At 40.5% G+C, this 27,963-nt stretch overlaps 1 protein-coding gene across 8 annotated transcripts in view; it reads right to left on the bottom strand.

Annotated features, from left to right (window-relative positions):
- Positions 1–27,963, bottom strand: part of neo1b (neogenin 1b) — a 118,057-nt gene that overhangs the window by 46,415 nt on the left and 43,679 nt on the right. For 7 of the 8 annotated variants that reach the window (XM_058407440.1, XM_058407437.1, XM_058407439.1 and 4 more), the window contains exon 2: positions 25,338–25,655. In XM_058407440.1, coding sequence (XP_058263423.1) covers positions 25,338–25,655 — 318 coding nt within the window. Of the gene's footprint in view, positions 1–14,805; positions 14,915–25,337; positions 25,656–27,963 lie in introns of those variants that run through there. The other variant, XM_058407442.1, reaches the window with a different exon arrangement.

Raw genomic sequence — 27,963 nt, 5'->3', positions numbered from 1 at the left:
ACAGTCATCAATATCCCTTTATCTTCTTTATACAGAATTCAACATTCGCGACAAACAGAACTCATCCTCCAGACGACTTCTAGATAATCGAATTATCGGTGTAGTCATTCGGACGATACGTGTGACAACCTCAGAAATCTGAATCCTGATCTGATTTAGCACAGATTTATTAAATTTCGAGAAAAGTGTAGATTGTAAGAAAATAAGAAAAAGAGATATAAAGTGAAAGTGCGTTGTATATGGCAGTAAACACACACTGCTTTTCTTTGTTCTTATAATAATGACACATGAGTGGAAGCCACTCTGTAGAAGTGCGGCAAAATAAAATAAAAATAAAAGCCCAGGAGTGCACTTTCGGGAGGTGAGGGTTTATAATGGACTATTTATATGATTCCAGTAACACTTTACTCTTTAATAGCGCCGCTTATTGTGTCACTCTACAGACGTTTAAATGTAAGGCCTGTGGGAGCCGAAGTGATGTCCTAATCTTTGTACTGGCTGTTTGCTTTTGTCTGCTGGTTTGGAGGTTAGTCCAAATGACAGACAGAAGGTGTGTGGATGAGAATCTGCATGTTAGGTTTGTAAATCTGGCTCACAACCAATGAGACACTGCCAGGTCCTTTGTGCATAGGAAGTAGCAACACACAATGGGAGAAATGTGTGACTCCTGCCGCTGCTACTGGATACAGATGTGTCCTCTGTCACGAAACTACTACAGACCACGCTCGACTTAAACACGCAGAAACACAGAGAGCTCTTTACTGAAGTGGAACAACGGCATAAACATCTCATCTCATCAGGCAAAGCGTGCAAGCTCAAAATACCCAGATAGTAAACATAGTTTATGGGAAAGTTGAAGATCAGGAAAACAAGTGAGAAACATGTAAACTGGTAAAACCAGCAAGGCAAACACAACACACACAGAATCTGTGGAAGATGGCAGAAGAACAGTGAAGTTTCAACAGTGTGAGGAAAAAACAAACATCTGGCTGCACTGCAGTGACGCATCAAATACTGCACTGTGGGTCTTCTGGTCTCCATAAAGAGAATATTTATTCATTCTTTAGATTCCAAGGGGCACATAAATGGACACACACACACACACACACACACACAGGCACTCAAGTCCCCAAAGCCCCAGTGCTGCTACCGTAGTTCTGACTGTTGGTCTCAGGGAAAGAGAAAACCTCAGTGTGTGTGTGTATGAGCATGCATTGTATGAGTATGCCTATCCCCTATCCCAACATACACATATCCCCACACACACACACACACACAGGGGGGGGATCATTAAAGACAGCTGTGGGCTACTGATTGCCTAGGGGAAAGGCTTTCGGCTCTTAACAACTGCACACAAGAATAAACACACACTCGCACTTTTATTTCATCACTGGCCTCCATATTTCACGGGGAAAACTGAAGAGAAAATGAAGAGCCCATATCTGAAGGACACTTACCTTACCTTCTTACATATTCAACTCTGTGTTAAATAATTAAGCGATTCAAGAAGAAAAAATGGCCTGTCTTTGTATGCGTGATTTTATTATTGTCTCTATTTCATTATACAACAAATGTAGAAAACATGCCTGCTGCCCACTTTGGTTCAAGAGCGCCACAAATCGATTCGGTTAGTTTCGAGCTCAAAAGAGGGAGCTGAATCAGCAAGAACTCGAGTAGGACTGCAGAGTGAACAGTTACGCGTTACAGCAAAAATGATTTCAACCAATAACTGATGGAACCCAGTTCATTTCTCCATATCGCCTTCTTGATTTAAGAGCCCTCTATTGTGGTATATTTACTATATTCCATGTATCTACAACTGCATACTGTTTAGATCTGCAGTATATGGTTTCAGACAAAGCAGAACAGTAGCCCAGGGTTTTGCGCTAGCCTTATTACAGATATTTCCGTCCCTACACTGCCACCATATTACTGCCTACTGCCGTTCATTATCAGTTTTATTACCAGAACTGGCAACCTTCTGTGTAGAAGATCTGTAAATACATTGACTTACAACTGAGCAAGAGATGCTCCTAAAATATTCAGCAAACAAAAGATTTTGCCCTGAAAAGATTAAATAGGGCTACAATGAAGTTATTATATACTACTCTACAGATAATGTTAAAGGTGAATAAGAAAGTGATTAAATATGTTTTTTAATGTTTTTTTCTTTATTTTATTTTTTTTTTACTGCTGCTCTCCTTCTCAACACTGAGAAACGTCAGTAGAGAAAAATCCGGCCATGCGAGCATGAGAGAAGCAATTTCTGAAAGGATTACATAAAATGAGAGGTTAGGGGTTCTTTTTTTGTATTTCCTGCTGTATGCTGCATGTATTATGGCAGAATCTAACATCGAGGGGAGTTTTTGCTATTGCCACAGAACTGCACAAGTAATAATATTATTATACTTCTCCCAAAGGCTTGTTTGTTTCATTAAATTGGTTTGATTAAACTGTTTAACGTGATATTTCTAAGTGCAAATATCATGATCATGGAAATCATGATCATGGAAGAGGCTAATAATATTCTTCCTCCTGGACATTAGTGCAACACTCTGAACAGAGAAATCTGCCCTCTTCCGTATACATGAGCTCACAAGTGGCCACAGCTGGTTAGTTACAGATGTGCCTTCTGGCTAATTATAAAAATCAAATATCCATAACTATGAACTTGGAACTAGAAAAAATGAATTGTGCGGCATAATCATGAAGTTCCAGTTGGTAGTGCAAAGCTTACCTGTTAGATTGCTAGATGTAATATGTAGAAATAATAAATACGAATATTAAAAGCACAGCAAAAAGCTTTATTGGAAGTCGGCTCAATATTCCACTCCAGCATCTGCTTAAATGTTAACGTTGTGGATGTTCGAACTGCCACAGAGTTTCGATGAAAATCTTTGGATTAAACGAACTTCATGTAATCACTGTAGTACTCTGTGTTCATAATAATCTGACATTAAGTACAAGTAACTGCACCTTATATTTATTAAAGCAGCTTATGAAAACTCTAAACACTCCAGGTGCATTTGCTCCACAACTTACCTCCTTGCCCTTCTGGGTGTTATTGGATGTATTGGGTGTAATGTATTATTTCTATTCCCCCCCCCCCCCACAAGATTTACATCTACCATCTGCTCCCCTGACAGTAAAGACCAAAATGTTGTTTTAGAAGTTTTAGTCCTGATGCACACCTCTAACTCACACACTACTGAACAGTTCTACTCTCTGCATCAGCACACACTGCTTTTCCTTTTCATATTTACTGTACAGACCTCATGTGGGCCCAGGGCATAAAAAAACGATAATAATGATTTCGGTATTGAATACTAGCAGCTCAAATTGTTAATTGAATATATAAACACTTGTGTACTCCTGCTGGCTAGTGTTGCTCTTATTGACGAGGGGTAGAGTGATGGCTGTGGCATCATCGAGACCCAATCGTTGCTGCAGTACATTCATCATGGCCAAAAAAAAACTTTTAAGAAAGCTTAAAGGTGCAATAGTCAATATTTTTGTAAGGTGGCAAATTCTTGTAGAAATGATTACAAAAATAGACAAAACCTGTTGTCAGTCACTTTATGGACATGGTCACAACACCCCCCTCACATCCTTTTAAATCATTAGGAGATTTTTGTGTATTTATATGTAATGAACGGTAACTTAGCATCAAAGAAGTTAAAAGTCTGTGTGCTTAAAAGTGCTTTAAACCCCAAAGTCCTTGCTATAGATATACACTATATTGCCAAATGTATTCGCTCACCCATCCAAATAATCAGAATCAGGTGTTCCAATCACTTCCATGGCCACAGGTGTATAAAATCAAGCACCTAGGCATGCAGACTGTTTTTACAAACATTTGTGAAAGAATGGGTCGCTCTCAGGAGCTCAGTGAATTCCAGCGTGGAACTGTGATAGGATGCCACCCGTGCAACAAATCCAGTCGTGAAATTTCCTCACTCCTAAATATTCCACAGTCAACTGTCAGCTGTATTATAAGAATGTGGAAGTGTTTGGGAACGACAGCAACTCAGCCACGAAGTGGTAGGCCACGTAAACTGACGGAGCGGGGTCAGCGGATGCTGAGGGGCATAGTGCGAAGAGGTCACCAACTTTCTGCAGAGTCAATCGCTACAGACCTCCAAACTTCATGTGGCCTTCAGATTAGCTCAAGAACAGTGCGCAGAGAGCTTCATGGAATGGGTTTCCATGGCCGAGCAGCTGCATCCAAGCCATACATCACCAAGTGCAATGCAAAGCGTCGGATGCAGTGGTGTAAAGCACGCCGCCACTGGACTCTAGAGCAGTGGAGACGCGTTCTCTGGAGTGACGAATCACGCTTCTCCATCTGGCAATCTGATGGACGAGTCTGGGTTTGGTGGTTGCCAGGAGAACGGTACTTGTCTGACTGCATTGTGCCAAGTGTAAAGTTTGGTGGAGGGGGATTATGGTGTGGGGTTGTTTTTCAGGAGCTGGGCTTGGCCCCTTAGTTCCAGTGAAAGGAACTCTGAATGCTTCAGCATACCAAGACATTTTGGACAATTCCATGCTCCCAACTTTGTGGGAACAGTTTGGAGCTGGCCCCTTCCTCTTCCAACATGACTGTGCACCAGTGACCAAAGCAAGGTCCATAAAGACATGGATGACAGAGTCTGGTGTGGATGAACTTGACTGGCCTGCACAGAGTCCTGACCTCAACCCGATAGAACACCTTTGGGATGAATTAGAGCGGAGACTGAGAGCCAGACCTTCTCGTCCAATATCAGTGTGTGACCTCACAAATGCGCTTCTGGAAGAATGGTCAAAAATTCCCATAAACACACTCCTAAATCTTGTGGACAGCCTTCCCAGAAGAGTTGAAGCTGTTATAGCTGCAAAGGGTGGACCGACGTCATATTGAACCCTATGGATTAGGAATGGGATGTCACTTAAGTTCATATGCGAGTCAAGGCAGGTGAGCGAATACTTTTGGCAATATAGTGTATCTCTAGTTAACATGCTAATCTAGTTAAACCACTATAAGTTTTGGGTTGGGGCTTTGTGTGCATGGGAGGAATTAAGGGGTGAGTTCAAATGGCAAAAAAAAATTTTTTTTATATATATATATATATATATATATATATATATATATATATATATATATATATATATATATATATATATAAATATATATATATATATAAAATAAGAGTAATCTCATTTAGTGCCACTGATTTTATCCATTAGAGCAAGGGGGTCTAAACCTATCCAGAAATACCTGCTGTGGCTGGAGGTTTTTAATTCCATCGAAGCAGGAGCCGTACCTGATTACACCCGTTTAATCAGTTCATCTTGGCTTTCAGTAGATTCAGGTGTGGATGGAATGAAAACCAGCAGCCACACCATCATCCCGTTCCGGATAAGACCGGACACGCCGGCATTAAAGACCCATTTGTCAGAAATCTTACCTAATACACTTTCAAAGGATCTTCACTTTTGCTTTTAGAAGAAGACTTAATGCAGCGGTGGCCAATCTTATCCTAAAAGGCCCGGTGTGGGTGCAGGATTTTATTATTTTTTTATTTATAACCAAGCAGAAGAGATACCTCATAGTATCTTGCATGCCAAGATCAACAGATTATGCAAGTGGAATCAGATGTGGCTCCTGCTTGATGGGAATGAAAACTTGCAGCCACACCGGTGCTTTGCTTATAAGATTAGACACCATTTCTTTACAGCTACCATGAAGAAGTCTGTATCAGCAAGGTTTCCAGGTTTTAGCAAACTACGACCCCATAACTATCCAAAAAACTGCAGAAGCATAATCCATTTTCTAATAGTGTGATGCCGAAAATGTAGAGAAATCAAACACTGTGAGTGTGATTGGTGTCATCTTCTCTTTTGTGCTGATTTGCTGAGAATTCAACAGGCTCAATCAGTGCTGATGAGTCTAGTGCCAATGGAAATGAAAAAAAAAAACCCAAAAAAAACCTGCACATAGCTTTTGGTCACCAGTGTTAGTTGGCCTGCTGGGGCTTTATACTCCAAACATGTTGTGTAGCTTTTTTCTCTAAGCTTCTGGCTGATATTTCACCTCTGTTTCCACCTCTCTCAGTTTCTCTCTTTCCGTCTTCTCTCGGCAAACAGGCAGAAAAGAAGCCCTTCAGACATCCAGCTCTCACACCTAGACCTCAGATGGATGTCTGCAGGTAACCTGACAGTGATATCTGTTGCCACCGGCAAATATTTGCCAGAATATTACCACCCACAGTCATTCATCATCAGGTTTGCTTGGCCCTAATCCTGTAACCAGCCAAGCTGCCCACTGTCAGAGGAACAGTGTCTCTCTGATCCTGGTATCTGGGGTGAGGGGTTTGGGTTGTAACTCAGGCCAAGACCTCACACATTCACCCAACCCCAGCGTGGGGAGAGCAAACAAAGCTTAGCGTGAGAGCACACAGTCACCATTCAGTACTGAGAACGGCAAGTAAACTGTAAGGACCACACAAAAGCACACTGCAGCTCTATAGTAAAGTGAGGATAGGAAAGCTTAGCAATCAAAGCTTACCAATAAAGATCATGGCTGCTTACACTTGTGAAGTTGGTATTAAAGCGAGTTTATACAGGCTTTATACGTTCCATAGGGTTGGCCCATCTAGATTTCTCTCACTGTTCTCATATGGATTGCTGATCCTAAAGAGTGGGTTTTATTTCAGTCTTGCAAACAGATCAAGTCAATCCCCATTTATGTCATTAAACACAGAAACTCTGAGCACCCCATGACGGGTCCTGACATGAATTTCTAAACATAATAGGGAAGTATTTCCCTCATCTATTTTGCTGTCATTAATGAGCAATCTATAGATACTAAATAATCCATAGATACTAAACATTAACATTCAGTAATCCACAATGGAATAAGACTTAGAGACTAAATAATATGAATGGATTATTCCACAGATATTAAATAATCCATAGAGTTTTCCAAAAAATATGCATGGAGTAATCCATAGATAAACAATCCAAAGTTTCCAAATAATATTCATGGGTTAATCAATATACATGAAATAATAACCAATGAGCAAACCATAGTTACTAAATAATCCAAAGATTCTAAATAATATCCATGGAGTAATCCATAGATAATAAGTAACATCCACTGGGTAATCCAGAGATCCTAAACAATCCATGGATACTGAATAATAACCAGTCAGTAAGCCAAAGGTTCCTAAACAATATCCATGGGTTGATCTATAGATACTAAATAATAAACATGGAGTAAACCATAGATATAAAATAATCCATAGATATTAAATAATATCCATTACGGTAATCCATAGATAATAAACAATAACCATTTAGTACCAAACTATGTTAGTGGAGTAACCCATAGATACAAAATAATATCCATAGATTAATCCACATATACAAAATAAATATTCAATTAATACTAAATAATAACGACAGAGTAAGCAACAGATACAATATAAATATCCATGGAGTAACCCATAGATACTATATAAGCGAGAGATACTAAATTAAATCCATGGAGTAATCCAGTGATTTTCAACCACTGTGCCGTTGAACACAAGTGTGCCGTGAGAGATCATCAGGTGTGCCGGGGGAAATTATCCAATTACACTTAATTGGTGCAAAAATTTATTCTTTAGTTACTGGAAATAATTTGCCATTGTTGAACGCCTGTGCCTAAGATGTAGTGACTGGCAGAGTGATGAAAATACTCCTCCACATCAGTACAATAATGACCTTGTTAATTCATGACAATAGAATAAATGATGCATGCGACGGGTAGCGCTGAGAGCAATGGATGAATATTTGAAAAGGAAAAGTACAAACTCCGAAGCGGGCCCTGGACAAAATTCTAACCCTGAGTGAAAGCCAGAGAGCTCGAGGCAATACAGTGAAAGTTATCTTTCGTTTGGATTTACTTCTGCTGGGATTTGAATGCACAACTCCGATATGCTGGGTGTTTGGGGAAAAGCTATCCATCAGTGCCATGGTCCCAAGCAAGTTTAAACGCCATCTCCAAAACGAAACACCCGTCACTGCAAAACATGACACAGACTATTGTGTTCGCCAGGTAACAGGCAATCTTAATGAAAAAACAAAAAAACAACACAAAGGTGAACAAGAGAGCCCAAGGGTCAGAATGAGCAAGTCTAAAAAAATTGAGAAATGAAATTGTTGTCATCTACAGCGTGTCATTTTGTAAAATGTTTGGTTGTTGTGTCATTTTTCAGTAATCTATAGAGGATATATCATATTTTTTGGGAAATCTATCGATACTATAGTATTCTGCAGCGTAAATGAACTAAGCTTAAGGATGTTAGCCAGATTCACTATTCTATTATGTTAGGAAGCGCAACTGCTTCATATTCTCACACAGCTGACTTCCCTTTACATAGTGAAATATAACGGTGTTATTACCAAGACCTTTGCCACAACATGAGTGGAGAAGAAGATAAGGTCATCTGTAACCGGCAGTCTCCTCACACAACTTTGAAATTTTACCTCATGCTGTGAATTCACACTATTACACCAGTCAGTTCAATCTACTCCCAGATTAAGCTTTGAATAATGTTCACATCAACCATCAGAATGGGGAAAATTATGATCTCACTGATTTTGATCACGGCATATTGTTTGTATCAGACGAGCTGGTTTAATGTTTCTATAACTGCTGGGATTTTCACACAGAACAGTCTCTAGAGATTACTCAGAATGGTGCAATAACCAAAATCCTCCAGTGAGCAGCAGATGGAAACACCTTGTTGATGTGAAAGGTCAACACAGAATGGCCAGACTGCTGACAGAAAGTCTACAGTAGCTCAGATAGCCACTCTAAAATTGTGTTGAGCAGAAAAGCATCTTCTATAAGCATATTTTTCATATTCACAAAGCAAAATTCATCTCAAACGGTTTAATGAACATGTAACATTACATGTGTTTAAAGAGGCTATAGCATGCTATAGCTATAGCATGTCAGTCTGAGAAACCACAGAATGCCAGAAGCCACAAAATTATTATTATTATTATTATTATTATTATTATTATTATTATTAGTTTAAGCTGCGTTTTTGGTTTTGCCGTCTTCTTTTTTTTAGGATTTTTTCTTTTTTATTTCCAAATTTGTTTTTGTCTGTTTGATATACTGCTGTGATTTAGGCCACACCCAAGCAACAAGATTATTTTTGCCACCATTCATTCGCTGGCCCATGCATGCTAAACAGTGACATACACTTACTAATTTCACAGTTGTGCACATGCCAGACTTTGTAATTATCGAGAATAAGTTTTATTTCAGTCTTGCAACAGTAATTACTTGGAGGAGGCCCCATGACAAATGAGCAGCAGAGATCAATCTTAAGAGTCACACTAATCTCCACTGGTTCTCCAGAGATCTGAAACTCCACCAAAAGCCAGCAGCTGGAGCACATATGGCCCAAACCTCCGTTCAGCATGTCGCTTAAGACACCCCAGGCTTTTCACACATGCTGCAAAACTCTCCATTTTCATCACATTATGAAACATTAAAAATCTGAAAGGAGAAACATTTTTCAAGTGGTTGCTTTCTAGTCTGCTCTAATCAGGCTTATTTTCAGCCACAGGTTTGGAAACATGACACTGGACGAGATCAGATCGAAGCCAGGCCTTATGATCTTGCTGATTACAGCTTGAGAGGCTCCTCCTTCTTTGAGGTTGCTTTCCTTCCTCTTGCAAACAAAGGCTAACCTGACACACAGCGGATATAAAACATCCACACGCCCCTGCTGAAATTGCAGGGTTTGGTATTGTAAAAAAAATTCAACCATTATACATCATGTCTGATCTTTTCCTACCTTTAATGAGCTATAGCAGCCAAAAAAATCAAACAAAAAGAAATGCTTCGGGGGAAAAAAAGAATAAGAATTGGGGGGTGGGGGGAATATAGGTTATTAACCAGTATGTAGACATGTACACACCCATTAACTAATACTTTTTATGCATTAAAAGCACATCTTGCTTTTCATACAGCAATAATAAAATAAGTCTTTTTGGGGGTAAGAGTCTACCAATGTATCACATTTTATTTCATTCTTCTGGGCAAAAATGTTCCAGGTTTATCATATTGGGAGGGGGTCTCCTGTACACAGCCATTCCACTGGTTTTTGATCTGAGTTCTGACTGGACCATTCCAAAATCTATTTTTGCTTCTTTTGAATCCATTCCTTTCTTGACTTGGATTTGTGCTTTGGGTTGTTATCATGTTAGAAGCTGAAATTTATCTTTATCTTCAGCTGTCTAAAAGAGGTCTGTGCCAAAACAAGAGTTATCCACGATTCCCAGCTGAAGAGAAGCAGATCCAGCTTGATGCTGCCACCACCATGCTTCACTGTGGGTATGGTGTCTTTGGGTTTTTGTGCTAAATATATCTTTAAGCACAAAACATTCTACAGTTTGCCCCATGGTTTAGGGTGGTTTAGGCAGTCCAGGTTGTATTGTTTCGTTTTGTCACCCCACAGCCCAGACAAGAATACAAGAGATTACTGTCACAAGTAGGGAGAAACCAGCACTCGCCAGATGTTCCTGCAGCTCCTTTGATGCTGCTGTAAATCTCTTGGCAGGCTGCTCATAAGTTTTCTTCTCATCCTATTGTTTATTTTGGAAGGATGTCCTGTTCTTATGATGTCACAGTGTAATAAAGACCTCGATGCTCCATGATACAGCTAATGTCTTAAAAATTCCTTCCAATATTAAGATCCCATGCATGCTCTGTAGGCTCTTTGTGGTCCAATGCTTCAGCAGTCAGATGATATTAAGAAGACGTTGAGAAAATCCTACAGAAACAGCTGATTTGTGGTTAATCAGAATCGCTTCATCTGTGACGGCTGTATGATCATTTCTTTAAACATGAGTTTGAATGTAATTAGTTCATTCTAAGCACAATTAGAATTAACCCCATTATAAAAGGGTGTGCACACTTATGCAAGCAGGTTATTGGACTTTTTTTTACCTGCCATAAAACATTTCTGTGTGTTTTTCTATTCAATTTTGTTGGCTGCTGTAATAACACTAATGATGAAAAAGATCCCATGTGATTTATGTGGGTTTCTTTCTTCTTCTTTTTTTAATCACAAGAACCTGATATTTCATCAGGGTTTTTTTGAAATGCACTAAATACTCACAGATGCAGACAAGGAACCAACTGGGGGGCGGAAAAGTCTAATACCCGAAAGCGTAATTTTACAAATGCATCTGTTAGAAACGCTTTTCTGCAGAAGGGAAAAAATATCAAACGACACCTGCATGTATTCTTGCCTAGTAAGCAAAAGAATCATTAAACACTGGCGATGTGGGCGTGCAAAAAGAAATAAACATATGACAGACGTGTTACTCCTGATTTTACGGTGCTTGCATAAGCCGTAGTGCGAACGTGAAATGTTAATCTCTAATTCAGTACGACAGACGCTGTGGTGAGATATGGCTTTAATGGTGTCGTGTAACCAGCCCTAATGGAGAAAGACAAGAAGAGCAGTCAGGAAAAAGACCAGGCATAACAGCTGTGCCATTTCCTTTTAAGAATTTAATCCACTGTTAATAAGAGGGATAAGTCTAGGTAAGGGGATGGAAAAGAGTGTTGCATATACAGATCGAGATAATCCTCGATCAGAGTATGAGTGAGGATATTGAAACCCTGACGAAAGACACGAGTCCTGAGATGATACCAAAAATCCAAATCTAGGACCTAGAGGTCATACTAATCATCACTCCGGCATAGCCAAGATGCAGACAGGAAGCCTGGAACCTAAATTTGGAACGATGACTGGTGCATGACCCAATTAGCCTGGAAAGAGCAGACTGAAATGATGTCATTAAAAGGTCAGAGTCATTATACCACAAAAGTGCTTCTGCTTTCATAAGTCATTAGTGACTGCTATGTGTATAGAAGAAAAAAAAAACAGCTGATCCAAGATCAAACATGAGGAGTTACCGGAAAGTGTGTGTGGTGTTATAAGCAGAGATCATTAAAAGACTCCTTACTGTCTCTTCTAGTGCAGACATCCATAATGACCTCACACCTCACTATAGGAAAGTGTCAAATATGGAATTGTCGTCCTGGCATCGTATGGTGGTCGTGTGAGTCGAGGCAGATTCTGTGAGGATGCACATTCACTTATCTATATTGTTACTAACACTTTATCACACACCATGGATTCCTTTCACTGCAGCCTACAAACATGCTCCCAGCAACCACCAGCACTCCCAGTTACCAGCACTGTATTTATGTTCACCTTTGATTACTTAAGCATGTTTGGTTTAGCTTTGTTTATAATCACCTCAGTATACGCTCGGTTCTCTCACATCTGTGACGTTTACCAAGCCTTTCTTTACGCTCCTTTGTATCCAGTTTATGGATGAATTAAATTCTCTTTTCTAGAACTGGGTCAGTTTTTGACCCTGCTCTTTGCCTCATATTTATTGGACAGCTCACTCTCTCCTTTCTCACTTTTCCTTATATTTTGAGCAATTTCTTATTTTTCGAGCTTTACCTACATTCAATACATTCTTAATAAACCTCCAAGAGGAGCTTAAAAGTAAAAAGAGCTGGGATGAATGAACTGATCTTGAGTTTTTTTTTTATATATATTATTTTGATTTATTAATATTTATTATATTTATTTATTTATTATTAAAAGAGGGTTTGTGTATATCTATGATGCTGTGAGTCAGGCCAATGATGATTAAATGAACAAGAAAGACTACTTCAATTGACAGGCGCTGATCGTGAATGCACTTCAACCTCAAAAAAGAAAATAAAATAAAAATAAATAAATAAAAATACTACAGCAAAAGGATCAATGAAAAAAAAAAAAAAAGCCGTATTCAGCAACTCATTTTTTTAAGCCTGCGCTGCTTCTCAAGCAAGGTCCTCTTTAATGGGCTGTTTTGCTCAATCACATGCATTCATGGAAATTATTTAATTTATTTACCTTAAGGCAGCTCAAAGAAAGCAAGACGTTTCACAGCCTTTCATGGGTTTTTTTTTTTTTTTCATTTCCTCTCTCTGGTCTGAATAGTCACGTGAAAAGAACCAAAAAAATAAATAAAACCCATGATGAAACAGAATGAAACTGTTTAAAGAAATGAACAAAGAAGCGTGTGTTTATTCTCAAGTATGAGAATACAGGTGTTTCATCCAAGGTGCTAGTCAACAGTAGCAATGTAGCGAGCAACAAAACAGGACAAAACTATTTCCAATGGATGTGTACAACTTACAGAATTAACCTACAGGTAATTACTTTGTAGAATTTATCATAGGATGTGGTAGGGTATTGGTTAAGGTGTTGGACTACTGATTAGAAGGTTGTGATCCAAGGTCCACCAATCTGCCACTGCCGGGCCCCTGAGCAAGGCCCTCAACCCATACCTGCTCAGTTGTATAAAAAAAAAATCAGATAAAATGTAAGTGGCTCTGGATATGGGCGTCTGCCAAATGCTTTAAATGTAAACACAACTATACATATATGAACTATGAATGTTATCACCACTCAATCGTAACAATCCTGACCTTTATACACAAGGAACTGTGGTATAACCGAATGAACACTATATTTATACTTCAGTTGCTTTGAAATCAAAGAGAAAGTGAGCAGGCTTTTCTTCTCTAAATGCCATTGGTTGTGTTTTAGAGAAAGGTAACTCACTATTCCCGCATGATTATTTGAATACAAGTAAAATAATCAATCTCTTTGTAGTGAAACCAAGACTCTCCTTAAAGAATTTACCAGCTGAAAATGACCCATCACTCCTCATAGACCTGCACAACAATAATTTGCCAGTATTCATGAAAAACTGCTTTTCCTGCCAATATAATGCTTTAATCTGTCTCCAAGCCCAGCACTGCCCCGATGAAGCCGTATAGTAAGCATCTGGAAAGTGCTAGATGTGCAAAGAGATAAGGAAGAGAGATAGAGCAGGGGCGAGCAGCTGAGGCTCTAGCATGAAACACATTCTCACACACGGAGCAGGAACTTTATGGTCACATGTCTGTATTCTTCCTGCATGTCATTTTGGAAATTAACAAAAATCCTCTATCTGGTCAATTTTAATATCTATGTAAGTAATGATTATCAGCGTGATGGAATCCATTACATCATGCTCATGCTCATTACATCACGTATCAAAGCAGACACTTATGCCAAGGGTTCCTTTTGGGTTTTTACTAACATCAGAAAATGTTCAAATGTAGTAATCTAAATTATTTGAAAACAAACAAAAACATCAGGTGGTTAAGACTCAAGGGTCAAGGTACAGTGTGTTACACTGCGTGGTGTATAACACCGACCCACACAAACACACACACTACCCCTACCTACCAACACACACACACACATACACACACGCACGCAATCCCTACCCCCCTTCCCCACCCACATCCATACAAAAACACACACACACACATGTAAACACAACCATCCACACGCATATATCCACACACACAAATATATAAACACACAACCATCCAAGAATGCGCACACACACACACACACACACCCCACACAATAACCCCTACCCCCCTTCCACACACACATCCAAAAAAAAACTACCCACATATATCCACACACACACACACACACACTTATATCAGAGGGTTCCTCTGTTAATCTATATTCTTTAAAACAAAAATAACAAACAAACTAAATAAAAAAAACAGTTACAGAAAATGAATACAGTTCATAAGCTTTTTTCAAACCAGACTTTATTTAAATAGTAAAGAATTTCTGTAACATTTAAACACTTTATAATGTTAGGAATATACATACTTACAACATAACTGACAAAAAAACTGTCAAAAAGAAATATTCCATGCACTGACCCGCCATTCCAGAGGGAAGTGTTATGTTGTGTTTTGTTATTCCGAGGTGGTATGATTCACTCTGACACAAACCAGGGAGGTTTTCTACTGCGACGACACGGGCGATGTTCACACACACACACACACACACACAGAGCGTACCTTACATACATCCAGAATATTTAAAGGGGGCATTCAACTACATGACACATCAGAGCCAAAACATCCAAGTATGTCAGGTTTCCCAGTGGAACTGTGAAGTGCTGTTACTCACAGATGAAAAGTTTGACACTGCCACCATGATGGTTGTCATGATCAGCGTCTTAAAATCAAAAACTCTCACCTTACATTTAAAGGTATTTATTAATCTGAACAATCCAGAAGGCAGATCTTTCTAAAGGGAGGTTTTGAGAGCGGTTAAGGTTAGATCTCTTAGATTTTGATTACTGAGTTATTAGATATTATTTACATGTACATTATTTACTGTCCAGTGTCACCTAAAGGAGGATGAGGTTCCCTTCTGAGTCTGGTTCCTCTTAAGCTTTCTTCCTCATATCATCTCAGGGAGTTTTTCCTTGCCACCGTCACCTCAGGCTTCAGAGGAAATCCAAAAGTTAGCTTTTTATCAAGAATATGGGTTTGGGTTAACCCTCATAGTGGACCAGCGGCAGGATCTCGTGCTCTCATTGCCACGGCCCGGGTTCGATTCCCAGCCAGGGTCCTAACCCAGCCACTGAAGAGTTAACTCTCAGTGCCGAACCCAAGCCCGGATTAAATGGCCCCGAAGCAAATGACCCCGAAGAAGGGAGCAGCCCAAAAAACAACAACAAAATAGGTTTGGAATAACCAGACTAGAAAAGATCAAAATAACAACTTTAGGATCGAATGTGTTATATATATTAGGCAGCAAATAATCTTAAGCTTTCACTCAAATATATCATAAAAGATCAAGCTTCATGAAACTGCCCACTTCTCGACTGCCAGTGTGATTCCTCTGATCCATCCAATAAAAAGAAAAAAAACAATGTTTTATTGAGACGGAGAGAAGCTGGTAACACACAGGCAGCTTCATGAAAAACCTTGGACCACTTTAAAGAAAAGCTCTGTAACTGAGTTTAAGCCAGAAGCAGAAAGGAGGAAGACGCACAGAAAGATGGGTTCGCTTCAGATCAGGGTTTGGGAAAAATACAGAAAATATATATTAAGAACAGAAAAGAGAACAGACACTGAGTCTAAAAGTGCAGTGTGTTAGATGTGTATTACACCCACACACAATCCCAAAACACACACACACACACAATCCCAAAACACACACACACACACACACAATCCCAAAACACACACACACACAATCCCAAAACACACACACACACACAATCCCAAAACACACACACACACACACACACAATCCCAAAACACACACACACACACAATCCCAAAACACACACACACACACACACAATCCCAAAACACACACACACACAATCCCAAAACACACACACACACACAATCCCAAAACACACACACACACACACACAATCCCAAAACACACACACACACACAATCCCAAAACACACACACACACACAATCCCAAAACACACACACACACACACACAATCCCAAAACACACACACACACACAATCCCAAAACACACACACACACACAATCCCAAAACACACACACACACACACAATCCCAAAACACACACACACACACAATCCCAAAACACACACACACACACAATCCCAAAACACACACACACACACAATCCCAAAACACACACACACACACAATCCCAAAACACACACACACACAATCCCAAAACACACACACACACACAATCCCAAAACACACACACACACACACACAATCCCAAAACACACACACACACAATCCCAAAACACACACACACACACAATCCCAAAACACACACACACACACACAATCCCAAAACACACACACACACAATCCCAAAACACACACACACACACACAATCCCAAAACACACACACACACACAACCCCAAAACACACACACACACACAATCCCAAAACACACACACACACAATCCCAAAACACACACACACACACAATCCCAAAACACACACACACACACACACAATCCCAAAACACACACACACACAATCCCAAAACACACACACACACACAATCCCAAAACACACACACACACACACAATCCCAAAACACACACACACACACAATCCCAAAACACACACACACACACACACAATCCCAAAACACACACACACACACAACCCCAAAACACACACACACACACAATCCCAAAACACACACACACACAATCCCAAAACACACACACACACACAATCCCAAAACACACACACACACAATCCCAAAACACACACACACACACACAATCCCAAAACACACACACACACAATCCCAAAACACACACACACACACACAATCCCAAAACACACACACACACACAATCCCAAAACACACACACACACAATCCCAAAACACACACACACACACACAATCCCAAAACACACACACACACACAACCCCAAAACACACACACACACACACAATCCCAAAACACACACACACACACACAATCCCAAAACACACACACACACACTACCCCAAAACACACACCCACACACAATCCCAAAACACACACACACACACACACACAATCCCAAAACACACACACACACACACAATCCCAAAACACACACACACACAATCCCAAAACACACACACACAACCCCAAAACACACACACACACACAATCCCAAAACACACACACACACACAACCCCAAAACACACACACACAATCCCAAAACACACACACACACACACACACAATCCCAAAACCCCAAAACCCCAAAACACACACACACAATCCCAAAACACACACACAACCCCAAAACACACACACACACAACCCCAAAACACACACATCACACCCACACACACATCACACCCACACACACAACCCCAAAACACACACACACACAATCCCAAAACACACACACACACACAATCCCAAAACACACACACACACACAATCCCAAAACACACACACACACAATCCCAAAACACACACACACACACACACAATCCCAAAACACACACACACACACAACCCCAAAACACACACATCACACCCACACACACATCACACCCACACACACAACCCCAAAACACACACACACACAATCCCAAAACACACACACACACACACACACAATCCCAAAACACACACACACACAATCCCAAAACACACACACACACAATCCCAAAACACACACACACACACACAATCCCAAAACACACACACACACACAACCCCAAAACACACACACACACACAATCCCAAAACACACACACACACACACACTACCCCAAAACACACACACACACACAATCCCAAAACACACACACACACACACACACAATCCCAAAACACACACACACACACACAATCCCAAAACACACACACACACACACACAATCCCAAAACACACACACACAACCCCAAAACACACACACACACACAATCCCAAAACACACACACACACACAAACACACACACACAATCCCAAAACACACACACACACACACAATCCCAAAACCCCAAAACACACACACACAATCCCAAAACACACACACAAACACACACACACACTCCCAAAACACACACACACAATCCCAAAACACACACACACACACAATCCCAAAACCCCAAAACACACACACACACACAATCCCAAAACACACACACAACCCCAAAACACACACACACAATCCCAAAACACACACACACAATCCCAAAACACACACACACAATCCCAAAACACACACACACACACACAATCCCAAAACCCCAAAACACACACACACAATCCCAAAACACACACACAAACACACACACACACACAATCCCAAAACACACACACGCAATCCCAAAACACACACACACACACACACAATCCCAAAACACACACACACAATCCCAAAACACACACACAAACACACACACAATCCCAAAACACACACACACAATCCCAAAACACACACACACACACAATCCCAAAATCCCAAAACACACACACACTCCCAAAACACACACACACAATCCCAAAACACACACACACACACAATCCCAAAACCCCAAAACACACACCCACACACAATCCCAAAACACACACACAACCCCAAAACACACACACACAATCCCAAAACACACACACACACACAATCCCAAAACCCCAAAACACACACACACACAATCCCAAAACCCCAAAACACACACACACACACAAACACACACACACACAATCCCAAAACACACACACAACCCCAAAACACACACACACACACAATCCCAAAACACACACACAACCCCAAAACACACACACACACACAATCCCAAAACCCCAAAACACACACACACACAAACACACACACACAATCCCAAAACACACACACAACCCCAAAACACACACACACACAACCCCAAAACACACACATCACACCCACACACACATCACACCCACACACACAACCCCAAAACACACACACACACACACACCACCCCAAAACACATACCCACAAACACATACACACAAACACACCTTCACACACACAACCCCAAAACACATACCCACAAACACACCTTCACACACACAACCCCAAAACACACACACACCATCACATAATCACACATCCACACACAACCCCAAAACACACACACACCATCACATAATCACACATCCACACACAACCCCAAAACACACACACAGACTCTTACACAAACATCCATACACACACACACACATCCATACAGACACACACACACCGTCACACCCATACTGACACACCCTCACTCACATACACACACACACACACACACACACAGGTCCTTAGTGGTTTAAGGTAGATGAGTAAAACCCTTCTCTCTCACACTGTTAGCTGTATAAACACTGGAGGGGCCACAGAGACTCACTCCTGAATAATTCAAATCAGGCCTCCATTAATGGGGTTACTCTCCTGCTGGGACTGCACTCTCATCCCACTGAGGCCATTAATCTGATAATTACTGGTCTTCTTTCTGCCCTCTCACTGGTGTTATCTGTGCAATCACCAGGAGGTGACAACGCCAATTACACAACTACACAGCTGCGGGCTGAACTGATTATATACAGTGAGCAATCGGAAAAAAATAAACAATTTGGACTCAATGGTGTTAAAAGTGTGTGCTGAATTTCTGTTTAAAGAGTAAAATAATCTGAACAGAGGGAAGTGACGTTACAAAGCTCTTCTCATTCTCATTCCATTATAGCACTTATTAACAACTTCAGGTTGACCAAAGTGCTTTACAACACAAATAAAGAAGTCAAACAATAAGAATATCGTCAAAATATGAAATCAACACAGGCTGTTAAAAAAAATAAACATATAAAATTATGAAATTAAGAAGATTAAGAAATAAATATGGATAGACAATAAAACAGAAAGCATAAAACTACATATTGGAAATATATCTCAACAACATTAAGAATATGGATCAACTTAGGATAAAAACAAAATATTAGGAAATAAAAACAGAGTATGTTATAAATAAAAGAAACATATTATCCAACTACTATAAACTAAAGCTAGTGTAAATAAGTGCGATTTTAATTTGGATCCATAACAGATCGAATTTTAAGTGGTAACGAATTCTATAGTTTGGGAGTCGCTACCGCAAATACCTGATCGTCAAACCGCTTGCATCTGGATCTTGGCACTTCCAAAAGAAGTTGACCAGATGATCGGAGCGCTCGGCAGGGGTTACGGGGTATTAAGAGATCTGTTAAATAAGATGGGCCATGTAGGGCTTTAAAAACAACATCAATAATTTTAAGATGGATTCTAAGATGTACCGGAAGCCAGTGGAGAGAATGGAGGATGGGAGTTATGTGATCACGTTTCTAGCCATTGAATCGAACACGTGCTACTCATAACCACCTAATTATACCTGAATTTTGCAAATTGCTCCATCTTTAACATAAACTTGTGCATGTTATTGTCTCTTGTCCACCTCACATGCATGAGAGAAAGTGAGTTACGAGCAAACCATGTGTACCAAAACCTCAGACTTATTAAAGAGAGAATGCTGAGTGCAACAGTTGTCAGACGATGTTAAAAATACAGCAACACAATGCAGGCGGTTATTCTATTCTGTAGCTAGGTATACTCTATCGATTCCATGTAGTCACTACTGTTTATTTTCTGATTTGAAAAAAAAAATAAAAAAGTCCAGTTAAGAACTGAGGCAGTATTGAGAGCTTTAAGGGAGGCCCTGGCCGGTATTAGCATAAAGCGTATACTAATAAAGTGACCGTTGAGTATAGCTCATCTGGTGATGCTAGAAAAGCTACTGCTGCATTCAACTTCAGTCCAAAGTCAGAGCTTGGGGTTGTATTATTTTTAACGTCTGTGTGGTGGAGCCTGAAGTGGAGGAAAAACAATGGATGCTTCCATATTTGCATTTTTAGAAGTTTTTGGACTTTCAGTCGAATTCAGTGCATTTCAAATTAGCTTGTGAAATCTACCCAAAGACTATGCTGCCTCGAGGATTAAAATATACATCACTCTTCAAGTCCAGACATAGATATAGATTTAGATTTGTTCCTGCTGAGCAAGCCAGAGGTTATAATGGCAAGACATGTGGAGTCTGTGTTTTTTTAAGTGAAATGTAGCACACATTCCAGACCAGACCTCTATCACCCCAACCCCCAGGCTGCTCGGTTTGACTGACAGCTAGTCCACTGGCTTCTGACATCCATGGACAATAGTGCTTTGGTCATGATTTTAAAACTATTCTCTTAATCTTTCTATACAAATCATCTACCCAAGAATCAGAGCCCAAGTGAACTGAGAACAAGCCAAATGTACAGAAACAAACCAGCTCAAAGAAGGAGAAAAAAAATAGCGAGAGGCGAGAAAATGCAAACTAGGACTCAAGAGTTTTACTAAATGGCACTACGGCCCAGAGGAGTGCATCGACAATGAAACAAAACCCTGAACACAAGCGTATGGAGTAGGACTAAGCTGTTTTAGGACATACATACTGATATACAGCTTCCCTCAGGACAAGACGATTGTCACGACTTCCCAGATTGCACCGCTTCAAGCAATAATGGGCAGCAGCAGGGAACACAACTGACAGGCGTTTAAAAAGAGGATGCAGAAGAAGAATAGTGGGTCATTTTAACCCGATGGAGTTAAATGGATTGCTGCTAAACCACTTCCTGTGAACGTCTGCAGCTTGCCACTAATCAAGCAAGAAATAATACTTCAGATAGCATTCTGTATAAAAGTCTAAGTTTAAAGTAAACACTCTACGTAGACTGAGAGACAGAAAAAGGAGAGAAGACGCCTGCCATTTTCTTTTATGTGTTCGGGGGTGAAAAAAAAAGTGTGACATTTAAGTGTGGATTCGTCCCCGGAGGAGACAGATGGAAGTAAAGTGATAGCGGCAAGGCGAGTGTAAACTTCACATGTAAACTTCCAAGGGTTTCATTTGGAGTTTAAAGGCCAGGCGGAACGTTTCCACCCAAAACTTTTGAACAGTTCAAACTAGTGTTTTGGATGGAATTACACAGCTTTCAGTGGCTTGTGGCTGAGCGTGTGTTCATGAGAGTGAGTTTTATAAGAGACTGAGTAAAAGGGATTTGAGGGAACACGCCTCTGATCTCAGACGACACGCCACACCAATACAAGCCATTATTACATGTAATTAGATTTTATTCATCATTTCAAACATCACATTGCAATGGTCTTTACACGGCTCTTCGTATTCATGTAAAGCTGAGCTTTTGTTATTACTTGGGAATGGAAGAGAAAAAGTCAATAAATTATACATGTGCTCGGATGTGTAATGTTCTAAAATATGCGATTTTTCCTTTCACGAAATTTCATGCATTTTTTAAAGACCTTATTATGCAAAAAAATCATATATAATGCTGAGCAATTTACCCGGTTTATCAAACGGCACCAGAATAGTGAGAAAAGTCACAGAAAATTGCTCTGTCCTACCTGCCACTTGCTCCAGGTGTTAAACAAAGAATCTCTCTATGCTTCTGTAAATAACTCTACAGAGTTTGCTTCATGGTCTTTGAGTTGAGCTAATGAAGATGTAACGCCGGCCACATTCACTCGGAGACTGATGTAGCTCTTACAGCATTTACTGCTAATCTGCATGCGGCCAGGCGACTGCTCCAGCCAGCGCGGCAGTAATGAAGTCTGCCATAGTGAAGCTTAAGGGACGTTCATACTACACTATAATCTATTATACTTACCTCTACATAAAGCAAAAAGGATACCCTTGCAGTGAGTGTGCACTTTCTCTGAACAAGCTGACTTCCCTGAGGTATATTATCACACCTAGAATTGCTGAAAAATAATCCTCCTTCTTTCAGCAACGTTTTAAAACGTTGGAGTAATTTTATATATTAATGGTTTAAGGCTAAAAGTCTTTCCACCAGTCAGTGAGCAATCGTAAAGGTGCCAATATTTTAGAACACGGACGATTTTTCCTGAGATGATTCCCCTAAGCAACTAACAGCAAGATGACAATGAGAGCATGAGAAAAAATCTAATCAATCTACAGTAATGTGTAGCAGATCCCTGAAACCAGCTCATCATCAATGCTGCACACCAGACCTCCTCACCCAACATCTGTGTCTGATCTCACTAATGCTCTTGTAGCTGAATGATCACAAATCCCCACAGTCACACTCCAACATCTAGTTGAAAGCCTTCACAGAAGAGTGAAACTTATTATATCAGTAAAGGGGAATAAATGTGGATTGAAATGTCTCATTGATGCACGTGGGGAGTGAAGGCTGGCCTGTGTGGTCTGATCCATCAGACGAGCTACTACATAGCCGCAGACCAGTCAGGGTGCCCATGCTGACCCCTATACACCACCGAAAGTGGCAACAATGGGCATGTGAGCATTAGAACTGGAACATGGAGCAATAGAAGAAGGTGGCCTGGTCTGATGAATTACATTTTCTTTTACATCACGTGGGTGGCCGGGTGTGTGTCGCTTACCTGGGGAACACATGGCACCAGGATACACTATGGGAAGAAGGCAAGCCGGCAGAGGCAGTGTCATACTTTGGGCAATTTTATGCTGGGAAACCTTGGGTCCTGCCATCCTGTTTTGGCAGCAAAAGGGGGACCAACACAATATTAGGTGGGTGGTCATAATGTTATGCCTGACTGGTGTAAATTATATAATGAGTTATATCATCCGAAAGGATTCTTACTTCTGCCATTTGAAGTAATGTAATTTATTTATTCTTATTTTCTGCTGCCTACTGCTGCTTGTTAGGACTGGAGTTTTCCTCATATTTAAATGTGTTTTTTTGTGTCTCGTGGTATCCAATTTAACTCAATCTTTCAAAAGCACATGTTGACCTGATGTAGAAATGTGCAACTGCAGCTCATGACAACTTCACTGCACAAACACAGACTGATATGCTGGATTTACACACAGGCTTTCTCTTTAGAAACACGAGAGGACTATGTGCAAACATCTCACATTCACACAACCCTCTTTCACTGACCTTACACACACACACACACACACACTGTTTGTTTGATCATCACACCAAATAGGAAAGTCAAGCTGCACCAACATCTGTGAGGAAGAGTGACACAGTGCGTTTTAACACTTCGAAGAATCTTCCATTTTCGTGTAACACCTCCAATGCACAGAGCTGCAGGATCGTTCCCTAAAGCACTGCCACTTCACTTTCATTCCTCCCTTCATCCGCACACTGACACCCAGAGAGAGGAAGAGGAAGAAAATAGAGGATGAAGAGGATCTGAGATGCTTTTGTGAGCAACACACTATTAAACAAGCTGAGACACATCCACCTCCATATAATAAAAAATTAAACCATAAGAAATAAAAGCAGAAGAGAAAAGAAAGGGAAATGGTGTCCATATTAATGATCATCATGGACAATGGACAGAACCGTAGTTACATGTGTATCTAGTGTTCTGTTTCAATCCTCCAAATGTATTCATGCTGTATTTACTAAGGAAGAAAGCTCCACTCTTGACTGGGCGATGCACCATGCTGCTAGCTCCTGCAACCTAAAGACTGCACACAACTCCTCACCTCTCCTCTCTCTCCTGTCCCCTCTCACCTCTCCTCTCTCACCTGTCCCCTCTCACCTCTCCTCTCGCACCTCTCCTCTCTCACCTCTCCTCTCGCACCTCTCCTCTCGCACTATACACCTGTACTGACCCCATCATTTGTTCATGTTACCCACTATTACAAATCATGGCTTGTTGTTGTCTTGCATTAAAGTCATCATCAATATTAAAAAAAGAGGAAAAAAAGGAAAGAAGGAAGAAAGAAGAGAGAGAGAGAAAGGAAGGAAGGAAGGAAGGAAGGAAGGAAGGAAGGAAGGAAGGAAGGACAGAGCAATGTACATGCCCCTACCTGGCACGGTGACTCGGGCGGAGCGGCTGATGATGGTGCCCAGGTTGTCGATGGATGCCACGCACTGGTAGACGCCTTCGTCAGGCTTGTTGTGAACAGAGTGCTCCACGGTGCTGATGAACAGAGAGCCATCTGGGAGGAGGCGTCTGCGCTCGTCTGCCGCCAGGTTGAGGAACGTTCCATCCTTCTTCCACTCCACCCTCACGGGATACTCGCTCACCACCGAACAGTTTAACACAGCCGGCAAACCGCGTACAGCTGAAACATCCACCGGTTCCACCGAGAACAGCAGCCGAGTGAACGGCCTCACTGCAGGACCTGACGAGACCGGACAACACACGTGAGGAAGAAAATCAGGAAGTCAAAGGTCACCGGTTTGTATGGTCAGGTTAACATTCTGTACTCGTGCCACTGGACTTCCAAATAAACACGTTTCTGCTGAATGCTATACATAATTACATTACATTTGTTGCATAATTGAAATAAAATAAAGAGAAAAACCCAGTGTTTTTCAGATGATAATCAGACCAATTATCTGCGTCAGCGGGGCGGCGCAAAAACAATTACAGCAAAACGCTTTGTAATGGAACAAACAAGCCATTTTATATTTTCATTACTGAGAAAATTGCCTCCTTTTCTAGCTTGGGAGTGAAGCATTCCACAAATAACAGGATCTCTATCTTTTTGTTTACTCCCTCAACTTGGTCATCTGACATATAATTAAAAGAATTTCATTTTTCTCCAGGATAATTTTAACTCGGTATTTTTCTCAGCATGGTCTCAGAGGCACAGTGACACCTGAGATTCACAGCAAAAAAAGAAAGAAACTATTCAAAGTCTCTTAAAACCTCTACAGAATCCATCAATGTGACAGAACAATTCTTGAGTTTTTTCCCTCTTAGTGTCTATCATTAAAGATCTGAGGAAGTCATGAAAATACCACGTGCCATTTGGATTATTTTAACAGGCAGCCTTTTCAGCACTGAGATCACACTCAGATTTAGATGAACTTACACTGTCGAGGGGGATTTTCCATTAAAATCCTTTTAAGCCAGGACTAGGCTTGATCTCTGTGTGCAACAGCATACCTAAGCTGTACAAATGTGGAAAAATCGGGAACTGCTTTGTGTGCGAGTCTGTGTGGGATCAGTTACACAAATATCTTAAATTGATCTAGACATGTGAGCTGGGGATTTTCGAAACCAGTTTAAATAGAGACGGGAAAACAAGCAAAGGTTCAAGCGAGTTCCTCTAAAATCCTCCAGAAATGTTTTCGGCAGAACAAAAGTGCAACGATGAACAATGATGGGAAGGGTTATCGTTAAGCTGAGTTTAGGACCTATGGGGAATCCCACCGCAGTGGAGCAGGTCGTTGTGATGGTGGGGGGCGTGGCTGAGCACCAGTTTGTGAATGGAGGGTGGAGTCAGGAGAATGAGTGGTAATAATTATCCTGCACCTGGAGGTGATTTACTAACAAGTGCTTTGTGTTTCAGTGAGCGAGGTGAGATGAGGAGATGGGAGAATGCAAGAGAAAGACTTGTGATGAGAGCGAAACAGAGAACTGTCCTTTTTGCGTGCGTAAAAATGTGATGCTTCAATAAAACCTTATTAATGTAAAATCAGTTCCAAACCTGCCTTCTGTTTCCTCATTCCCATTTGAACTGACCATGTTTTAAATGCAATAATAAACAATTTAATCAGCCTAACCACTTAAAAGACATGATAATGAACATTTCCGCTAGAAATAATAGAGAGTAGAGAATAATTAAGTGTTAGATTCACAGGGAGTATATTATCAGTTGTGCCGTCAGAAACTGCTTGCTGGCAAAGGCAAGTGCAAAAACTCTGGACGGTAGAAATCAACAAGACGTGTTGTTTTTAGCTCCATTTAAGAGGGAGTACGAAATTCCCAGGAGATCAACAGTATCTAAAATACTCAAAAGGTTTTTCATTCTGATGTTTGATGTGAAAAGTTCCTCAGGAGCTCTTGGTTGCACAATTCTACACTGACTATAAACAACTGTAGAAAGGACATCATTTATATTTACATTATTTACTGTCCAGTGTCACTCAAATAAGGATGAGGTTCCCTACTGAGCCTGGTTCATCATTTCTACTCTTGTTTCTCTACTTCTGTAAAGCTGCTTTGGGATAATGTCCATTGTTAAAGGGGCTATACAAATACATCGAATTGAAGTGAATGTGCAGATGGACAGGTGTTCCTTTTAAAGTGGACAGCAAGGGTATATAAAACAGTAAATATAAGATTTTCAATATCATCATATAACATTTCTACACTTCAACTGTAATGTACCAACAACGTTGTCCAATCTGTAGTTTAGACATTGAACCCATGTAGTTGTGTTATGTTTGATGTATTTAGCATGCTGCTGTTCTGTAGACTGCACCACAGGTTGATGACAATATTAACGTAATATTCAGTAAAATAATCTCCACTTATGGGCCATGTGTCCTGACTGAACCCATATGGCTTCGCTCCCAAATCAGTCGATTTGTTAACATGCTAAACTTTCATAGTATCACTTAGCATACTTCTTCTCCTATGAAGCAGCATGAGGGCCATCATGAAAATCCTGTGCCTCTAAATCCGGATTACGCACTACA

Source organism: Hemibagrus wyckioides, linkage group LG14 (assembly GCF_019097595.1).
Source record: "Hemibagrus wyckioides isolate EC202008001 linkage group LG14, SWU_Hwy_1.0, whole genome shotgun sequence".
Taxonomy (NCBI): domain Eukaryota; kingdom Metazoa; phylum Chordata; class Actinopteri; order Siluriformes; family Bagridae; genus Hemibagrus; species Hemibagrus wyckioides.
This window is presented reverse-complemented; position numbering and strand designations above follow the sequence as displayed.